The sequence below is a fragment of the Hyposmocoma kahamanoa genome, unplaced genomic scaffold (assembly GCF_003589595.1).
Source record: "Hyposmocoma kahamanoa isolate Upper Pololo Valley unplaced genomic scaffold, ASM358959v1 76, whole genome shotgun sequence".
In the NCBI taxonomy this organism is placed as follows: domain Eukaryota; kingdom Metazoa; phylum Arthropoda; class Insecta; order Lepidoptera; family Cosmopterigidae; genus Hyposmocoma; species Hyposmocoma kahamanoa.
The window spans coordinates 10,529,021-10,551,854 of NW_020653900.1; the positions used below are offsets into that span (position 1 = coordinate 10,529,021).

At 37.3% G+C, this 22,834-nt stretch overlaps 1 protein-coding gene across 1 annotated transcript in view; it reads right to left on the reverse strand.

The window, feature by feature from the left end:
• LOC113232653 (ABC transporter G family member 20) overlaps window positions 1–22,834 on the reverse strand; it is a 178,719-nt gene that overhangs the window by 17,998 nt on the left and 137,887 nt on the right. The window contains exons 10-14 of the mRNA XM_026467431.1: window positions 20,920–21,101; window positions 20,395–20,441; window positions 20,019–20,025; window positions 10,712–10,734; window positions 10,176–10,182 (exon numbers count right to left, since the gene is read on the reverse strand). Coding sequence (XP_026323216.1) covers window positions 10,176–10,182; window positions 10,712–10,734; window positions 20,019–20,025; window positions 20,395–20,441; window positions 20,920–21,101 — 266 coding nt within the window. The remainder of the gene's footprint in view (window positions 1–10,175; window positions 10,183–10,711; window positions 10,735–20,018; window positions 20,026–20,394; window positions 20,442–20,919; window positions 21,102–22,834) is intronic.

Genomic DNA, 22,834 nt, shown 5'->3' on the forward strand with positions numbered 1-22,834 from the left:
ATATATCTAAAGCTAAACAGGTCACTAGCACATACTTTTGTCTTTCAAGTAGGAATGTAGAGCCCTATGCGAGAATACTAGTATTATCTCAACCTCTACCTCGCCCTCGCGCTTGTCGCGTCCTTTCGTGCAAGGCCTAGAGCAGCTGTATTATACTCGTATAATAGTCTAAAACTTGTGTTTCACTATACTGGTTTTAAACTTCATAAATGACATTTTTGTAATATCAACCCCAATTTTACTATAGAATTCGTAAATCAACCAACGGTATTGTACATTGTCGTCAACCCATAATACGTCCCACTGCTGGACACGGGGCACTTCTAAGGTGAACGGAATTAACACGATTTCCAAGGGTTATGAATCATTCCTTGGACATGCAGGTTGTGGTATGTTGTCCTACAAAACACTCTTTCTTTTGTGTAAGTGACTTAGAAAAAAATCGGAAATGAAGGTATTTTTTCGGATTTAATTTTTTGTTATTTTTTTCAAACAAACCGATGTTTTAGGGCCCGTTACAGCTCCCATGGTCACAACTGACTAAGACGGTGAAGTCATGAACCAGTTATGTGCAAACCACCTTATTTCTCACTACAGTTACAAAACTTATTAATTAATACCTTAAAAAATTAAAGTGTTTTTCGGATCTAAATTCAAAATCGCGTATTTTTGTTTTCTTTCACACTAACGTTTCGGGCAATTTGCAGGTCCCATGATCACAGTAGACTTAATTTACCTTAATTTTTAATTTACCAAAGAATATTCCAATTTACGACTTAGATTTGAAAAAATAGATGCATTTCCATTGTGCAACAATCGCGAAAACTTAAGAAATCGATTAGAGTATAAAATCGTACAAAGTCGTCATAATTTTTTTTTAACCTACTATAAAAAAGGAGGAGGTTCTCAATTCAACTGCATTTTTTTAAGTATGTAAGTTACGTGATAACCCCGGCATTTACGAACCGATTTTGAGGATTCTTTTTTGGTAGGAAAGAGGATACTTCATTAGTGGTCCGATTTAAATTTGAAGAAAAAATTCCACCTCTAGGGGTGGCAAACTAAAGGATGAATGACTTTTGAGCTCAGTTTTTTTAGTACTCGGTACTGAGATTGTTATAATACCAAGTGACGAAATGAACAAGTCGTGCGCCAGGTAGTAAGCAATACGCCTATCCATGACAGTTGCAGTTACAATTTCACCAACATTACTGCTTGGCGGCAGAAACAGGTAAGATGGCAATACTTCCTTTTATGAACTCTTTGACTGCTACAAAATGATTTGAACCATGGACCTAATTTAAGATCTAATCTTATTTTCCAACTATATTATCGCCGCTCTATTGCGAAATATAATAATATTTAGGGTAAATCATTAATCAGTTTCCGGATTCGATGACTTGACAGTACTACTCTATTGTACGTATTTTATTTTCCCCAATACCCTGCATAATGAAGGTAGCGCCATCTACCACATGGCATTTAATAGCCCGCTCCCTACCCCCGCATTGGGTATACTTAGGTATACAGGATGTCTCACAGTTGTGGGACACGCAGGGAAATAGAGATATTGTAGATAGGTTTTTTTTTAGATTCTAACTGACGGGACGAACAAGTCGTGGTGGTAAGTGATACGCCTGTCCGCATTGACTATACTTTGGTATACAGGACGCCTCACGGCTGTGGGACACGGAGAGCTGGTACTTTAAATATTGTAGATAGGTTATTTTGCTTCATTGGGACATTATTTAATTTTTAAAATTGGGTAAAACTACATTCATAGACGGCGCTACGACTAAAAAGTCGTTGAAAGACCAAGTACAAAGACACGACGCAAGCACATAGAAAAATTCGTGAGGTCCGTTGGTTCGTTCCGTGGATTTGTTGGTATAGCGTCTGGCACGGTATGCAAGAAGACGTCGGTTCGAATCCGACCGGATCGAAGGAATTTTTTCTGAGTGTTTTTTCTGAGTGTTCGATATTTGTATTAATAATTATAACAAACTAGTGGAGTAATTTCACAAAAAATAATTGAATATCAATTCAATAAAAATTTAATTAATACATTCAAAGACTTTAAAAAGTTGCTTACCTTACAAAATGTGAAAAAAAATTGACATCATACAAAAAAAATATGATGAAATTAAAAAGGTCAATTATAAGGATAAATTCTTTATGAGTAACATAGTATCGTGACTTAAAGGATTACCATGAAATTAAACATTTATGTTTAATTATATTAATTATAACGTACCTGCCTTCTTATAGTATCGATGCCATACACACAGGACATACAGGAAAAGAATGGTACCTTTCGTGCACCTCTATGTTTTTATAGTCGATATTTGAACTTGACTTGTTCGTCCTGTCACTTAGTAGCATAAAAAACCTATTTACAATATTTTAAGTATTTTCTATCCGTGTCTCATGGCCGTGAGACACCCTGTATATTACTCACGGCCATTCCACAATTCATCTTTAATTATTCAACCAATCAATTATTGAATAGTCGACTGTTAATCAAACCAACAAGCAACGCCCTGTAAAAATAACTACAATTCGGTCGTGTATGGAGTTCCGCTGCCGTCTATGGGAAGGTTCTGCTAAATACCAACTGGTCACCTTGGATTCAGACGAAAGGCATGTCAAAAGGCTTATAGGTGACTCGGATTTAGTAAACGAGGCTACAGAGCCTTGAATACCACTGAAAAGTTTGTTTTTAACTCACACACTATTAACTCCGCAATAGGGAAATCCTGTATCGCGGGTGCCATGGAGACACACATAGACAACCACAAATTACACCCAAACTTACGAGATAAATAAATGTAGGCCATACAAATACTTCTCCCGGCCCGGGAATCGAACCCGGGACCTCTGTGTGGCTGCAGAAGCATGGTAACCGTTCAGCAGTTATCTGCTAATTGGTATTCTACAGGATGTATCACGGAGAGTGTGTGATAGAATTGCATGACTTAATCCCGCCTTCCCTTTTCCATCATCAGGGGACTTAGGAGTTCGACCCTTATGTTGTGGATATTACAAGGACTCGCACGAAGCGTTACGCTTCCACATTTATATGGCAAACGGCTGTGAAATGACGTTCCTACCTGCAGATTTATTCCCTGAACGCCGCTACAACTTGGGGTCTTTTCAAGTGACTGGGCGTTATTTAGGTGTGCATGCTACATGGTCACTTCCCATCAACTGAGATGGAGGTCAAATGCGCATTTATTTTGTACATATAAAATTTTATTATTACATTATATCAACTATTGATAATTTCGAGGTTTATTGCTATGGTTGAGAATAACTGTGTACAAATTTTGAAAGCATCGGCAGTGGCTAATCAGTTTCAATGTTTGTCCTTCTCAAACCAATTGGTCGTATGCTTTGTGGTAAGATCATCTGGGAGACCCAAGAGCTGGCAGCTTGCCCAACTTATTAGCATACATATACAAAAGCTGAACCCTGCCTGCCTGATGCAATTTTATTCATTCGATTTATTCCTAGCTTTAGATTTTTATCTGTTATTGTTGTTTCACGAGCTCAATGGGTTTAATTTATTTCATAAATGACCAAAGCTGTGATAACAAATGATGCAGCAGCACATGTCACACCTGACATACAAAAAAAGCGCCTGTTAATAAACTATAAGCAAAATTACTTGTGTGAATTTTAAGTATTTAAATATTTAGGCGTTATTGTTATTTCTTCACATTCTTGAATTAGAGTTCAAAGTAGGTTTTTAATTATATACATACACATGTGTTTGGAGCTGATGGAGCCAAAACATTTGTATTACTATACCTTGTTTGTCCAATACACTAACTATGCATGGATGTATTGTAGGTTACTAAAACAGACCCTGCAGATGATGCAGACTCTGCGCCGAAAAAAAAAATTTAATTTTGTGAAATAGACCTGCGGCTACGGTCAACTGGATGTAAGCTTAACGTAATTTTAGTAGCTGTAGGGCTCCTTGTGAAAGAGTTCGTCCAGTTAAGTACTGCCACATTACCCATTTCTGCCACCAAGCGGTGATGTGAGCATTTAGCATTTCGGTTTTGACGGGTAAGGGTACTGGTGAAATCACAGGCACATAAGACTTGTCAATTTATGTACCTCTGAATGATGGGCGCAGTGGCAACGCCCCTCAGATTTTTGTGATTTAAATCTCTGAGAGGTACTGCAGCTCTTAAGGACGCACGACTCATTCGACCCATTACTTTCCCTTCACGAACTAAACGTGGAAATCACACATATCACTCTCTATAGTATTGTAGTCTAGGCTCTACTCTATGAGTAGAACTACTGTACTGGCTGAGTGAATATAGTTTTGTATTTAGAATGTGTTTTGAAATAATAGGTAAGAAAAGTAGAAAATCTTGATAGATCGAATAGTAACCTGAAGAAATAAATATGTGCAAAAAGTACAATAAATATCAAGTTATGAAGTTAATCCCAGTCAATATTTATAAAAGTACCTCTCGCTACGCATCCCTCGCTACGCTTAAGGCTACAGTATCTATATACATAAAACTTAACCTAATTAACTTAATGTACGCCCAAAATGACGTTTCAACTTTTTGATGATGTCATAAAGTTCCACCAATGAAATTAAGGCAAATTCATATAATTTGAATGCGTCTGAACAATCTCTTTAACGACAGAGTTTAAGTAATGGCCACGTCGTCAATTTCCATAATGGCGAGATTACGGTGACTGTGACTGATTTTTTTTCAAATACATTATAAGAAGAATTAAGACCGACTTTCGCCCAATTGCACGAAAGTCGAATAATTTTTAAAGTAACCTGCGAACGCAAGTTTAGCTTTGGTAAAGTAACAAAAGTTTCAAGTAGCAGTAGAGCTCCTTGTGAAAGAGTTCGTCCAAGGAAGTACTGCTACCTTACCTGTTTCTGCTGCCGAGCAGTAATGTGAGCGCTGTTTGCGTTACGGTTTTCAAATGTAAGGGTGCTGGTGAAATTACAGACACATGGGACTTGTCAACTTATGTTTTAGGGTGATGGGGGCAGTGCCCCTCAGATCTTTGCGATTTAAAGCTCTGAGTGGCACTGCAACTGTTATGGATAGGCATGTAGCTAACCATCAGGCGTACGACTTGTTCGTCCCGTCACTTAATATTACAAAAAAATTATAAAAAAAAATAATTACTTATACTTAGGGCGCACTATAAGTTTCCGGAACTGGCCACTTAAATAAAAAATATTTAAAAAGAAATTAAAACATTTCAAACTGGAACTCTTTAACTGTCACTTGTTTTTACATTGTGGCGTCATTTTAGAAATTGGTTGTCTACATCACCATGCATTTAACTCGTGAAAATTTTCGTAGTATGATTTTCTACGATTTTGAGTGTAATTTAACAGCTCAGCGGAGCTTCGCTCGGCTTCAAACAACTTTTGGTGATGAAGCACCATGCAAGACGACTATTTATAGCTGGTTTGTAGAATTCAAACGCGGTTGTATTAATATCAATGACGAATTTCGTGATGATCGCCCGTCCACTGCTGTGAACAATAAAAACATCGATACTGTGCGCCGTATGATCAAAACAGACAGGCATGTGACATACCATGAGATTCGAGCATCTTTAGGCATAGGCATGAGTCAAATACAATCAATACTACACAAACATTTGTGTGTGAAAACGCTGTGCTCTCGGTGGATCCCACACAATTTGACTGAGGCTCAAAAAATGGATCGCGTCACTTGGTGCAATGCCATGCTTACCAGATTCAAGAAGAGGCGCCAAGTTTGATGTGGGATACAGTAACAGGTGACGAAACATGGATTTATAGTTACGATCCCAAAACAAAGCAGCAATCGAGCGTATTGGTCTTTCGAGATGAGCCGAAACCAACCAAAGTGGCGCGAGTTATGGATGCTAACTCAGCATCCTTAAACAACGATGTTTGCTTTACATAAAATAGAATTTGTACCATTGCGCAAGTTATATTGTAAAGTGCGGAATGGCAAATCTTCATTGTAATAACGTCATTATAGTAATTAGTATATAAGACCTATAGTCTAAGCATCGGGGTTCTGTCTTGTACCAATCTTCAATAAATAACTATCTCCCGTAAGACTGCCTTTGCCTTTTACTTAAGTCGCGCGTGCAAAGTGCCTCTAAGTGGATGATTGCTACTTTTATTTAATAAAACTGGACACTGTTGTGGCTACTGTTGCTTTGGAGAATCGTTGTACCGTGAATAGTGATTGGGACACGACCATTTGTTTGAAGGAAGTTATTGACAAACTCCGTAAAAATAACCATAAACGCCGTATCATCTTGCACCACGATAATGCCAGTTCTCACACGGCCAGACAGACAAATGAATTTTTGAAGGTGGACAACGTTGACCTTATGAGCCATCCCGCGTACAGTCCGGACCTGACACCTTGTGACTTTTATTGATGTCCAAAAATTAAAAACCAATTACGCAGTCAACGATTTTCGTCACCTGAAGAGTATGAAAAATACGTTTCAGACATTGTCAAGGAGGAGTGGCATAAATGTTTTCAAAATTGGTTATTTCTTATGAAAAAGTGCATTAACGATAACGGAGAATATTTTCAGAAACAATAAATTTATTTCTGACCATTTATAGAATTTTTTTCTTATTCATTCCGGAAACTTATAGTGCGCCCCACGTATAGAATAATAATTTCTCTCACACTTCAAAGTTACTGCATTGTCCTTACGTGGAATATAGCCCTAATTGTTAAAGCTGTGCACAAAAGTGTCAAAGCGAACGTAATTAGTAAGTATACAATTAAGTATAAAGTAAACTGCCTCTGTGGCCAAACGCTGCTACTTCCCTGGACGAAGTTTTTCACAAGGAGCCTTACTGCTACTAAGGATCTCCTCTCAGGCGCGGGTTTTAGGCTATAGTCCGCTACCCTGGCGCAATGCGGGGATTTCACACGTTTTCCGAGTGTTGTAAACCTTCTTCGTAGGTTTCATCAAGATGTTTTCATTGACCGAAAAACTCATGGTAAATTTCAAATTAAATTTCGCACATAACCCATGGCCTCTGCACGACAGGAGATAGGTCAAACCATAAGGCCACCACGGCTTTTTATAATATGAAATAATTATATACATGCTATTACAATAGTGTTGTAATTCAAATTATGTGAAATTCAAGATTATGATACATCTGAACGTAAAATTTGATTCTCTTCAAGTCAATAAAACCGTAGTTTGAGTATTGCAAGAAACAATGAAAATATATCCATTTAACTCAAACTGAGACAATTTTTTTTGTAAGCTATTTCTGGACAAAACAGCTTACTAAAAAAATACGAAATTAGTTTTCCCTTTTATTTTTAAATATAATATTTCGGAAGTAGGAAATTATTTAGATGTCTGTGATAAACATCAAACTCCATATTTTTTTATTTTTTTATTTAATAACGCACACACTCAACATAGCCCCGCACTAGGGAAACGCTGTATCGCGGGTGTCATGGACACAGATAGACAACCACAAAGTACACCCAAACTCACGAGATAAATAAATGTAGACCATACAAATATTCTTCCATAACCCAACCCGGGGCCTGTGCGAGGCAGTCCAGCATATTAACCCTTCGACCACGGAGGCAGTTTATGGAAGTAAAGTATCCGATTCGGACAAGGATCATACGGAAGATTTAACACATGCGGAGCAACAGATTGGAGAATATTTTCCTTACACAATTTTCAAACAAGTACGTGTATTGAATATTCGACAGTACGTACTAAGGATATAATGTGGCCCACATCAGTCCACAGTATAACATAGAGTGTGACCTTCTCCGCTGATATTGCCATGCCCTTACGGAGCGTCATATCATACTATAGTTGGCAAGTAACATACACGTTACAAATGTGTAACACGAGTATTACATGCAATAAATAAATAAAGAAATATGCAATACATTTTTGTTGGATCTGTACAAACTTGCTTCACGATCATAGACCTGTAAAAGCGCCCGTCAATAATCCGCGATTTAACAAATTGCCTCGCAAGGACGAAGGCCAACGACAGCCACACACCAACCCCGTCCTTTCATGTTAATAATTAACCATTTGCGGAATGACAACTCATCGCCATATACCGTTCCGCCTATTCTTCACTACGCATTGATCCATGTAACATGATGGTTCAACGTTACTACAGACGTACATCTATCCTTGGTGCACGGGTGCAAGCTTGTTACAGGTGATCAGTAAAATGACGGATCCCACGGCAAGCAAATAAATAGGTAATAATGGGACAATCAGAATTTTTTAAATCTGAGGAACGCTGTCCTCCGGCCGGTATTTGCGCGAAATATTTACAAAAACGATTACAGCACCCGCAGCGAACAAGAAAGACAACTTCACCCCTAAAACCATAGCACAAAGATTTTTTCCTAATAATATACTTTTATCAGACTAAAGGCAGTTCCTGGAAGGTAAAAGTAGTACTATGTAGCATACAAATATTAAGTCATATTTTTAAAGTATGTGACAACCCTAGCAAAGTTCTTCGCAAGTTGTATTGTTACAAATCATAATCCTTCCCATAAATCTCCCGTGCTACATTTCAATCTATTCCTCCGATGTCATACATAAACACGAAGCCAATCACTTTGATAATGTACGTGGCCGGCTGATGAAAATTTTATGACCCCTGTATTTGAATAGTAGACTGCTTACCAACTACGGCCCTGTGGCCCCGTTTCCTATCGGTTTGGGTGCTGTGTAAACTTTATTTTGGCGCAGAGCACCTGCTCTCTGCGAGATGGAATATATAACATGATATTTATTTTGTCTATGTTGTGACATCATATGTATTATTTTTGTACCCGACAAAGTGAGATGACAAACATTTTTGTTTATTAGCACAGAGATATTATCAGATTACTACAGTATACATAAATGGTATGATGTATGCATGGTCGGTATTACCTATAGTGTAAAACGTTTTCCAATTTCGTATAATAAGCATCTGATGACTTAGTAACACCATAAACATTATTCTCACAAATGGCGCGCCGACAAAAAAGGCGTTAAAACCAAAAACAAATATGTGCTTGGAAGGTTTGTGGCTAAACAAAATGTATTTATTGGTGTTTTTTATTTATTTTATCTATGGTTTCTAACTGTCAAAGGTGTGGCCGCGGGTTGCTCTCGAAAATACAAGTGTGTGTAATTATCATTGCGGACTTAGAATAATAACGCATAGAAACCTAGTCCCCACACACTAAGTGAGGCAAATTGAAGCGCTCCCAATGTCAACTTGTACCGCGAACAGCTCCAGAATTTTAGCTAAAAATGACGAAATGTGCGGTAAATGAGTGTAAAAATACGTCAGACAAACATAAAATATAGATACTACTTATACTACATTTTCGAGGGAAATGTTATTTCATGACATCATTATTTGTATATTTGTGTGCGTGCCGATGAGCGTAGATACAAGTTGCTTACGCCTATGAATTTGATTAATGCCTCACTTGTGACAGTTCGTTTGATGTGAAACTATCATTCTATGCGTTATTATTCTAAGATTGCTGAATAATAGAGTTTTTCTATCAGTAGCATTGCGTTTTAAATCAAGACCAACCCTAATTGTAATGGTATGGCGTATACTTTTTTTTTACGATACGAAATGACGTGACAAACAAGTCGTGCGCTGGGTGGTAAACGACACGCCTGTTCATAATAGTTGCAGAGCTTTAAATCGCAATAATCTGATGGGCACTGCCACTGCCCTCGTCACCCTGATACATAAGTTGAAAAGTCGTAAGTGCCTGTATTTTCCCCAGCACCCTTCAAAACCGTACAATGCAGCAATGCTCACATTACTGCTTGGCGGCAGACATAGGTAAGTGGCAGTACTTCCCTGGACGAACTCTTTCCCAAGAAGCTCTACTGCAACTATACGTAGTCGGTGTCTAATGTAAATCGTTTACCTATTTAGAACAGTTAGGTGTCTTACTTAACAAGGAAAGGCAGTAAATCCATATAAAAATCTAATTAGTAAATACCTACTTAAATACACATTTAAAATATTCACCCTTAAAATTTGTTTCTAAATTCGTTAAGCTTACCACCTAGTACTAGAAGTATTTATAGCTGTCAAAACTTAGGGTCCCACAATTACGTTGTTAACTAACTCTGAATCTCTGACAAATGCGGGTTCCGGATAACGAATGGGATTATAATTAGAATTGTCACAGCAGTGTCGCAAAGTCTGAAATTCTGCGAAATTCCTAGCAAATTGATAAAGTAGTGAACATCTGTTGGTATAAGGTTATAATAATAATAATGTGATTATTTATACAGACAACACAATTTTTTTTAAGGTCCAACAGTGTTAGTAGTGTTTTATGCTAAACGATCAGGAAGACTACAGCATAGAAGTTAGATGTCGCAGAGAGCAAGCCAGCAGCGCTTTTATTAAAATGAGCCACCTCCTTTGCGATCATAGTCTCAAACTATCGCCAAGATGCCGTTTAGTGCGGTGCTACATATTTTTATTTCTTCTGTACGGAGTAAAAGCATGGACACTAACTCAGACATTATGTAAACAGTTAGAAGCCTTCGAAATGAATTTTGAAAATGTCGTGAACGGATAGAGTCACCAATAACAACGTATTGCGGAGGACGCACAAAGGCTTGGAGCTCCTGAAAACAGTAAAAAAGAGGAAGCTGCAATGTGATAAATATTCTCTACTCTACAGGGGAACTAACTCATTGCACAGGGAAAAATCCAAAAAACCACATGGATCAAAATCTTGCAGAGTGGTTCAATATAAGTACCACAGAACTGTTCCGAGCCGCAACTTCACGGACTCAAATTGCCACAACGATAGCCGAAATGAGATGGCACCCCAAGAAGAAGAAGTGTTAGTAACTTACAAATATAACTTAGACTTGGTTAGGGGTAATAATAATAAATAGTTGCACAAAAATTTTATTATAAAAAGTGGCAGCCGACTCTCAGAACTCTCACCCGCATCCAGACCCAATAGTCTCTTGTGAGACTATTCAATCAGGACCCGAATGAAAGATTTCAAAATGAGTAGGCCTTATCTACCAGGTATGATCTGTAAAATGGTGCCGGTACTGCCCCTCAGTCTGCTGAGCAATGAGACTACCTTTTGGCGGATAACGGTAACGGTTATAGCCTAGCCTTGGCGCAATTAGAGAGAAGGCTCGGTCCTCATAATTGCATATAATTTTAAGGGAAGATTTTTATTGTAGAGGTGAGGAGAAACAAGGAAAATATGAGGAAAGGAGAAGAAAAGAAAAGGCTGTAACAAAAAACAATGGTATAAACACACAGATACAATACTATAAAATACTCCCATTGCGTACGAATATGGATGGATGAATATAAAATAAACATTTACAATTGACTCAGTGGCCAAATGGTTATCATGCCAAACTGCCACGCAGAGGTCCCAGGTTGGACTCCCGGGCCGGGAGAAATATTTGTATGGCCTACATTTATTTTGTCTAGTGAGTTTGTGTGTAATTTGTGGTTGTCTACGTGTGTGTCCATGGCACCCGCGACACAGGGTTTCCCTAGTGCGGGGCTATGTTGAGTGTGTGCGTTATCATTATTATTATATATTATATTATTGCTTTATAAGCAGTAAGGTTAACATGATTGAAGGACACGTGTTTACTCTTCGTGAATTTTGGTAAGGAGTGACGACGGAACGAAGCAAACTCAGAATGATGAAGAAAAACGAGAACAATTCAAAATTTCAAAACTAAATGTTCAGAACCGCCTCTCAAGTAGAAGCCGGGAATTCTAATCCACGGTTGCACCTCTGAGCTTTCCGAAATTTATGTGTGAAATTTTATTCTAACTTAATCATGAGCTTTTCCGGCTTTTTTTTGAGAATATAATTATATATGTAATATTATACCTTCAAAGCATTTTAATGAAGTTACTGGGCTCACGTGAGAACCACAGCGCAAGCCATCCCATCGTGAAAAAAGCCTGTGCCTATAAGAATGGGACTATATTAAAATGCAAAATACCTCAATGTCATTATTAAGTAAATTTACACACGAAATCGTCAAATTGATTTAGCACTACTCATTCGTAAGACGAATTTCCCTCGGAAGAACGAGTCAGAAACTCTAGTAGGGTTTGCTCTTTTTATATAGTGTATGCATAAGTGTATGTATTGCCGTTTAAATGAATTGTTACCTTTTGAAGACAGTCAAGAATAGCCAGGTTATTTTTATTCCTCGTATTAGTGTTGTCTTCCACTATTTTTCATTATATTTACACACATACATTTATCAATATTTTCAATCAGATCTTATTGTTGTCACTCGCAATCCAGCATTTTTAAGAACACTCAGTTAGCTCGATATATTCTATCCTTTATATTCATCATCTCCACACATTACATTCATTCATCATCTCCATATTCCAAAACAACCTCAACATAGCCATTTTTTATTTGTCACTACATCCTCTTTCAAACCTCACCATTCACGGATCACAATATTCTTCACTCTGACACAAAACCTATTGCATGCAAACTACCCTATTTTTCACTATAGTTACAAAAGTTATTAATAATAATAATTAATAAGTTTGCATTAATATTAAATACTATTCTTCTTGAGATAAATTATATTTTCATAAATTTGTTGTGACGTCAATGTAAGAATGTTAATTCCTTTAAACTTATCTCTCAGAGACACTCTGGAGCCCAGTTTGTAAATTGCCCATAGCACGCTTCCGCAAGACATAGAATATTAATGTCGGTGATATTACCCTAAAACAAGTGATTGAGTACTTGTGTACAGTCACGTATGGCTGGCCTTAGAGCAAAGGCTTTGTTTTTTAAATTCCAGAATATCTCTACGAAACAAACTTATGTTTTGTTTTTTATTTCAAAGTGTAAGAAATATAATGTCCATTCTAAAAAAACAATATGTCAAAAAGGAAATGAAACTATTTTGCCGGATTTAAATCGCGTATATTTGTTTTTTCAAACAAACCGACGTTTCGGGTCCTTTACAGGTCCCATGGTCATGGTTGACTAAATAAAATATATTTTTTTGTTTGGTTGCATAAATACGTCAAGAAATTAAAAGCAGTAGCAATAGAGCTCATTGAGAAAGAGTTCGTCCACTGAAGTACTGCCACCGCACTCATTTCTAACGCCAAGTAGTAATGGAAACATTACTGCGTTTCGGTTTTAAAAGGGTAAAGGTGTTGGTGAAATTACAGACACGTGGGACTTTTCAATTAATGTCTTAGAGTAACCGGCACAGTGGCAGTGACTCTCAGATCTTTACGATTGAAATCTCTGAACGGCACTGCAACTGTTATGGATAGGCGTGTTGCTTACCACCAGACTCACGTTCGACGATGTGAGATGACTTGTTTGTCCCGCCACTTGCTATCATAAAAAAAAAATACGATCACCACTCTACCAACGGAGCTACGAATGGTTATACCTATATACGGATACTGTTTACTAACAGTGAATACTGATCATTATACTAATAGTTATACGCAACGCACCACACATTACTTAATAGTTACTACGTAACAGTCACATCACTCTCGTACAGAATCGAAAATACCTACGCTATAATAGCCCACTAAATCTGACTAATGACACCAGGCTCTCACTACAAGAATAAATGAACCTAAGCACGCGCTCAGAGAGGTGAAAATATCATTGCACCCCCGTGTGCAGTCATGCGAAGCCGAATGCTCATAAATGAAAGACCTGTATGAGCCTGTATGTACGAGTATCAGCGCTTGCGCCGACGTCGGCGCACTCAGCGGTAGGTACTTATAACGTAACCTTGAACGAGTAATGGAGCCCTGATTGCACACATAAAAAATGACTCCGTGAAACTGGGTCATTTCGGCAATCGTCCTCTCTACTAGGCTATCAAAGTTTCAACTAATAAATTACATATTTTTGTACATCATAGTAAGTACCCAGGATAAACTGCTCCTTCATTAACTTTTGCGAGATCCCAAGTAATAAATATTAGAGTTTATATGACTTGAACGAATTTCATTTTAGCGAAACGAGCTCTAGGTTCTTGATTTTAATTCGTAATTTACGACTTATTCATATAATAAAGTAGACAATTTCATTTCCAGTAAAAAAATAAGCCCAGGAAATAGCAACATAACATATTTATTTTTATGATACATTCATTCGCTTATGGAACAAATCTAGGTTTTTTTATATAATACCAAGTGAGGGGACGAACAAGTCGTGCGTCTGGTGGTAAGCGCTTTAAACCGGAAAAGTCTTAGATGCACTGCCACAGCGCCCGTCACCCTGAGACATTATGTTGACAAATCCCAAGTGCCTGTAATTTCACCAGCACCCTTACCCTTTCAAACCGGAACGCAGTAATGCCTATATTACAGCTTGGCGGCAGAAATAGGTAAGGTGGCAGTACTTCCCTGGACGAACTCTTTCACAAGGAGCTCTACTTATGTATTTGTATGCCTTTAAATTCAGCTCAATAATCGAGAAATTACAATAGTTTCGGTAGCTGCTTTTACTGCACTATTTATATCATTTATATGACTGGTAAAACCTGCTGCATTTGAAAAAAAAAATGTCTCTTTTGGGATCTTTCTACTTGTAGCGAACTTGTAGCAGTTGTTATAAATCTTTTTGTATTTTGTAAATAATCAGATTTTTTTTGTTTGAAAAATCTAAAAAATCCTCAAATATCACCTCGACTGTGGTCTCATTTTAATTTGAAGAAAAAATTCTACCTGTAACGGTGGCAAATTACCCCTTATTCGAAAATGAATAAACGAATCCTTTTTATCGGATTTCCCCCACATTCATTCATTTCACCCAGATCTATTTAAAACACTATATTGTTGCCGTTACTCGACTAAAGATATAGCTTAGCTCCATCTAGATCAGAGATGGTACCTACGAGGATCAACTTCCAATTGAGCACATGTCCGACACAAGATCGGTCTTGACCGAACTCTAACAAATTACGAAAATTTACGTGTGAAGGTAATCCTGTATTCTAGCATGTTGGGGTGAATAAACAATTTTATTATTTTGTATTATTATTAATACGTAACACCGTAATAAAAACAACAAGCAACTTTTACAACCAAAAAAAAATTTGTGGTTTAATAAATACCTTTTCATTTGCAAAAAAACATTATAATTTGATTATTGGAAGACTGCGATCAAATTTGGATGTAAATGAAGTCGCGACATTACAATGCTTTTTTTGCACAAAGGGGTTTTTATTAACGAGGACCAACATCATTGTCCGCCTTTTGTTCGTGTTAATAACAAGGATTTGAGGGGTTTTAGCTTTGGAGTAACGCCGCCGATATTAATAGAATCTTTGTCCTGTAAAAATTTTTTGCGATTAGGGTAATTTACAATCTGTATTCAATAAAGACAAGTTCACAGAAATGACCATTGTTACACTAGCGTCATGGTCATCTAAACTGGACTCAGCGAGCGGCCGCGCGGAGGTGGCGACAGCGATACCGGCGGCGGCGCGGTAAATGTAACCGTAGCATGGCGATATGTGTGATAAACATTCCTGTGACAGTATTTATTTCAGTTGATAAAGCTTAGTTTTCTCATTTAGTAATGAGCTTATGTTATACATTTTGAAAGAACAAGGATGATATGAAATTGCGTTGTAATAGCTATTTTTGTCGTTTAATCATCGCCGGGAAAACGATGAAACAAAAAATGTCGAGTTTTGTTGTTTCTGTTTTTACATATACAACATTATATTAGTGATTATTTACGTATTTTTACACTCACCTGTTTCGAATAATTTACATATATCATTTTGTTTGTTTTATTATTTCTTTTCATCTCGTTTGTCGCGCTTAATTTTTACGTCCATAAAATTACTGTGTAGAACTGTCAAAATGTTTTAAAATCAACTGTGACCTTGCAGTTCCGCGGATAGTTCCTCGTAGAGCGCGAACCTCGTGAGTCGCCGCCCGCGCCGCTGCCGTCGAGAACATCATATTATACAAACTTAGGCCAGTTTTAGGCATTCTGTCGCCACACCGCACCGCCGCCGCCCACTATCGTCCACTTTGTAGCCTAAGAGCTTTTAATCTTGTTTCCGCGTCCCAGAAAAATATACTCGGTACGTTTTCGAAAAACCCTGGGAAAAAGTTTTTACTCGTTTTTCTCAGAGGATTCTCACCTTACTACTTAATCAATTTGTAATATGAAATAAAGCTATATTTTATTTTAAATTTTGTAGGTAGTAGTAGTCACCGTTATAAAACCACATTTATAGCGAGCATTTAAAAGAGATATTTATGAAAATATTTACGCCATATCGGCGTATAATAGAAAACTATTAGATATAATACGTCATCGACGCATACTACCGGTGTCCCGGAATTCAAACTCGTATTATCAGCGTTTTCCATTCCTTACAATCACAGATCAATATTCTGTCATGGAAACGAATTCTATGGCAAAGTAGTGATATAAGATTGAAATAAATTGAATGGCGTTAAATTTCGTTGGATAAATTGCTGTCTTACAAAGAGCATTTTAACATAATCGTCGCGTTTCAATATCGCAGTCAAGCTGCAATCGAATAGACAAGATTACGCTGTTGTCAAGTTTCGTACATCCTTTTAGACATTAAAGGGAGACATTAAAAATCATCATCAGTCATCCACTTCTGAACATAAGCCTCTCACAAGGCGTCTGCCAGTGGCCTTTCGCAGATCGTCACTCCATTCGGCCAGAGGGCCGAGGGTCTTAAGCCGGGTACTCACTAGCGATAACCATAACCATTGCATATTATGTTATCAAAAATCATAGTGTGTATGTGATGTCCCGTGGTTCGGGAGCTGAGGATAACCAGGAACTCGTTTTAACGAGTGAAGACTGTGTCATGCGTACACACCAGAACCTCGTTATTATATCGCTCGCTATTGAGTAGCCAGCTTTACACTGCGTCTTTACACAAGTCAAAGTCAAAGTCAATTTTAAATTTTATTTCATAGGTAAGCAAATTACACTTGGAATCGTCAGACTGATTAAACTCTAGTACTCATTCGTAAGGCAGATTCCCCTGAGAAGAATAAGCAAAACGCTCTAAGAGTTGTTCTTTGTAAATATACATTTGAATACATTTATCATTAAAATATTTAATTTCAACATCTTAGATCGATAATACCTGAAAGAGCTAAACGAGTCATTACCAAAGATTTTTGTCATCCAAGTACCTACGCAGAAGTCGTATAACCTTTAGTATAAAGCTTTTGTTTCGCAATAGTTTTGAACCTTGTAAATGTCACATTTTGAATATCAATCGGGATCTTATTATATAAGCGTATACATTGCGCCTTAAATGAATTTGAGACTTTATGAAGACGACTGAACAGCTATCCTATTTTTATTCCTCGTATTAATGTTATGTCTGTCACTATTTGTTATAAATAAAATTATAATTTTCTTAACATAAATACTGTCCACTCAAGAACTGGTTTCCCCCATCGGTTATCGGTTCTTCTGCAAATAAGGCCAGCACACTGCCACTTCAGCTGCTTACGCTACTAGCTATATCGAATACTTTGGTCTACTGTTTTTTTTTTGTTTTCTGTTTGGTTCTCTGTCGGATAACCTCATCTCCATTATCCTTTAGAGAAACTCCCAGCATAGCTCGATTCGCATCGACTTTTAACTGGTTTCGTATTATCCGTAACTGCCTCAACGGCCGAACGGTTACAATGCTGGTCTGCCACGCAGACGTCTCGGGTTCGATACCCGGACCGGGAGAAATATTTGTATGGCGTACTTTCTTTTCTCTCGTGAGTTTGGGTGTAATTAGTGTCTGTCTATATGTGTGTGTATGTGTATGGCACCTGCGATACAGGGTTGCCCTAGTGCGGGACTATGAGTTTGTGCGCATTAAGCGCAGGCCACCCCGCGAACGAAGCTAACTACCTTAGCTTAGCTCACGTAGTTGCATGCAAAACTAAGCTAAGAATATACGTAGTAAGTAGTGACTATGGATAGGTGTAGGGGTGAAGGGCGGCACAAGAGCTACATATTTTTCACCTCACTTGCTAGGAAAGGCTTTCTTTCTCATTAGAAATCTGCGCGCAAAAGCGTTTTTTGCACGCTAGCGTGGAAAAGGTTTTTGAAATTCGAACTTGACGATGGACTGTGGTGCACCTAACTTTTTCTTTCGATGAAAAAAAAAGATAAAGCACGTTCAATCAAGCGATTTGTCGTACATTACTTTTTTATATAATATAAAACCGTTGGTATATTTTATTCTCATTATTGTTGACATTAAATTGACAATGATAACTAATTGTGGTTATTAAATGATTTTAATTCGTCGAAGAGCTATAACAATTTCAATAATCACTTAATCTCAAAAAATAAAAGTACAAGCAAGAACAAAAATTGATGAGGCGTAAATTCAGAACGCATCCGAAGATAAACTTTTTCTTTTCATTAAAAAAGGTTTTATAGTTCAACTATTTTTCTTTCATCTACCATTATCCTCGCTATAGTGATGTGAAAAGTTGTGTTTTTCGCTCGGCAGCAAAGTTGTTTTGCGTCTCGTGGCTTGAAACCATCGCTACGCTCTGGAATCTATATTTAAAGGTTCCATAGACTACCACAAATTACACCCAAACTCACGAGAAAAACAAATGTAGGCCATACAGATATTTCTCTCAGCACGGTAATCGAACCCGGGACCTCTTGCGTGGCAGTTCGGCATGGTAACCGTTCGGCCACAGAGACATTAAAGGATAATTAAATTAATCCTAATAACAAGAATCGAAATTCCATACTGAAATATATTAAACATCATATTCGTGTATTCCCAGAAGTTTATTTCGTAACTTAGACACAAATTCGCTAAAACCAATCCTTCGTTAGCCTCAATTCGGTTTGTTAGCTAAATTAAACTCGGAATTAGCTCTAAGAGTAACTTCCGAGCGGTTTCTTCTGAGAGTTAGATTTCACACAAACTCGTATGTACTCTTAAATCAATTGGAGCTTCAAAAAGCTTAAATTACTTGTAGTAATTATACTATTGAAATCTTTGTAAAGGTATTTATAAGAACCCATTCTGTTACCAATAAGAACACTTTTTCTAGACACTTTATTTTTTATTTTTAACCGACTTCAATAAAAGAGGAGGTTTTCAATTCGACTGTACGTTTTTTTTTGTATGTATGTTACGCGATAACTCCGGTATTTGTGAACCGATTTTCATGATTCCTTTTTTGTTGGAAAGAGGGCACCTCCATAGTAGTCCTATTATAATAATTTTATATAATAATAATACAAGAATTTTAAAGAAAATCATCCACCTCAAAGGGAGCCTGTTCACGCAGGAAGATTCATTTTTATTAATAGCGCCTAAATTGTATTATAAGGAGCAATTATTTTAATGGTTGATTTAGCTATTTTCCAATTCACGGCTTTTTTCTCTCAATATACTTTGAGTAGTGAGAACCGATTTTTATTATCTCCTGTGTCAAGTTCCGTATAATGGCGAACTAGGGAATGAATCCGGGTTTGTGCACTTTCCGGTAACCGATTTCAATAAAACTTGGTAATTATGTAATTCCACGTACTTTTGAGGTCGGTCTTTTTAGTACTATGTACTGAGATTATTTTAGTTTTTATTTATTTATATTCAGGTTACAAAGATCCATAAATACATACCTTACAAACACTAATGACTAATTATTATTTCCACGTATTCTCTGCGACGTGTGACGCAACGTGGGTGTCCGGTAGCCGGCCTCGGAAACGTCGGTACAGACACCCTTCGGCCAAAACTCATCCTTCATGAAGTTCGACATATGTCGAGTTTATGATACCAAGTGATAGAACGAACAAAATATGCGACTGGTGGTAAGTGTCACTTTCCACCATTTAATCACCATATACTATATCTGACATCCACAGCGAAGAAGGAACGAACGAAACGTACTTTGTCCTGAGAACAAGTAGTCTTGCATATAAATCTTTGTGCTACGGATGTGTCGATATTTGAAATGGCTTAATTTATTAGAAAAAACAGTGAACTATTTGTTAGTGTTGCATTCACTTGTTTACGAGCATACTGTTACTAGCACTAGATACATAGGTTAGGTATAAGAATATATTAAGCCTTCCGCAAAGTACACTAAGCATCTATATCAGAATAGTTCGTATTAAAAGGCAATAAAAATTCACAATAAACTATCCGAGTAACTAAGATGTGAGAGAAATTACAGAACTTTCACAAAAAAATTAAAAGTATTACTATAGTCCATTTGTTTAGGTACGTAACTAAATGTAAACAATCTTGATATGTCATGTATATGATATTTTTTCTTACCTTCAAATCCAAAATACATATACTTGGTTTCACAAGAAAATGCATGCCTATTTTTAATACCTGTTGATTTATAAAGTATATGTTTCAATAAAAAGATGCATCAAGATTGTTTACATTTAGTTAAGTACCTAAACAAATGGATTATAATTGACAAATGCTATTATAACTTCAATTAATTTTATATTGACAAACTTACGTAGTTATTTAATCAAATTAAGTTGTTATGTTTTTTTTGTATTTGACTAAGACTGATGATAGATGATGATAAATGACATGTTATTTTTATTTAAATTGTATATTTTTGTTATTATATTTTGTAATGTATAAAATAACGTAAACCTAAAAGAAACGACTAAGAGCCATACCCCTGCGTGTCATAGCAATAAATACTTGCCTAATGCAACTTGTATTATTGTGACTTGAATTTTAAATAAATAAATAAAATTCTTAAAAAGAAGTTTGAATTGTAAACGCGACAATTTCATTTAATGACGATATTGGTGCAAAGTTACTAATAGAAATAACTTACCCGTATCATCCATATGGACTTCAATTTCCGAGCTCATAACAGTATAATCATCCGCGTGTCTCGCATCTCGTACTCTTTCTTGGAGACTCGTTGAGAAATTTGCCGGGAATATTAGTACGGCTCTGGATTTGCCTCGGACCGCTTCTGCCATTGCTGCTTCCTTGTTTGGGTAGTACTTCTGTAGAAGAATAAAAAAGATATTAAAACACACAATATACAGGGTTATTTTTAAAATATTAACAACGGGCGCATTTATTTAACACGAATTTCATCGCGCTCACCCCGCGCGGCCGTCAAACGGAGTCCGCGTTTTCGCCGCGCAGCGACCGCGTGTGCCTGTCATGGCAAAATACGTTATATTCGTTTAGCTTTTACGTTTTAACTTATATGAGCGTCTCGGGTACGCGGGCGAGGCTGGCTTGAATGTGGTCTACGCAGCGGCCGGGTGCGGAGACCGCGTGGTTGTATTATTCAGAGGAAGTTAAATGTTGTTGCCTAGTAAATAGAATTCGGATTCGTCATTAATGCACATGAAGGAAATTACCACTAACTGGGCGATCGCCGCGCGGCGGGCGCGCGACTACTTTCTCCTCGTACCTATAGCTGGGCGCTAATGCTATAGCATCGCCTGAGTCGACAAACGCTTCTCAATTCTCGCGAATTTTCTCTATTTGCGCTAATACTAAGTCTATTGCTCTGATAAATTTCGTGTAATGCGCCGTAAACGCCGTAAAGGACGCGCGAAAACTTTCACCTTGTGTAACGCGCCGTAAATGCGCATCATTTGCGCGCATTTTGATAAGAGAGTTTTAATTTTAGTTTTGTTCGTTAATTTTTTAAATGAAGCAACTACATGAAATTCTAAGCATAAACACCAGTGGAGTATATAAAGTGTTGCTTGCAACGTGATATCTGTGTGCGTTTGAATCAGCTCAGATGACGCGCGGTTACGGCGCCGTAAACGCGCCTAAAATTTCTCTTGTTTTGTTTTTCAACGGCCTCTGTGGCTCATCTATTGGCACGCTGTACCTGGGTATATGGTCAATTTGATATATGACATTTTCTAAATTGATTCTGGTCTGAGTGTAATGGAGTGAATTCCATTGCTCTAAATACTCATCGGAATTGCTTAGTATAAAATCACGTAAGTAATTGGTGTGGCTGTCTGGAACATTATTATCACAGACCACATAAATACTGGTAATTATTATTATTATTATTATTATGTATAACAAAGCACCTAATTAGTAAACTAAACAAAAAAACATTATCTTAAAATTCATAGAATTAACTTAGTAGCAGTAGTAACAGTAACAGGCACATGGGACTTGTCAACTTATGTCTCAGAGTGTCGGGCGCAGTAGCAGTGCCCCTCAGATCTTTGTGGTTTAAAGCTCTGAGTGGCACTGCAATTATTAGGGACAGGCGTGTCACTTACCACCAGGCACACGACTTGTTCGTACCGTCACTTAGTATTAGAAAAAAAGATGGCAAACTTTCTATTTATTTTAAATTTCTTATCAAGGGGTTTAATTTGGGTGCATTACTTTAAGAATAGGTAAAAGCCAGTGTGTGCAGCAGAAATCACCCTGCTAAATTAGTATATACAATCCATATTTTGCTTTTCAGTAACTTTGGGCTTAAGATGCGAGTTTCAGAAAGTAAGGCGACGAAATGTCAAGTCGATCTGACAAGTAAAATTTTTTGATTGTGATGATCCTACACTGTGAAAAGAGCTGACGATCTTTAAATGACTCAAATGATGTTCATCAAACATAGTTAAGAACCATCCCGACTAAATTCAGTTCCTCATCATCAGTTCCTCGGTTTGGGAGCTACTCGTATGATGCCACAAAGAGACAGACACACACACAAAGACAAAGACTTCAAACATGTAAGTCCCCTCTTTTT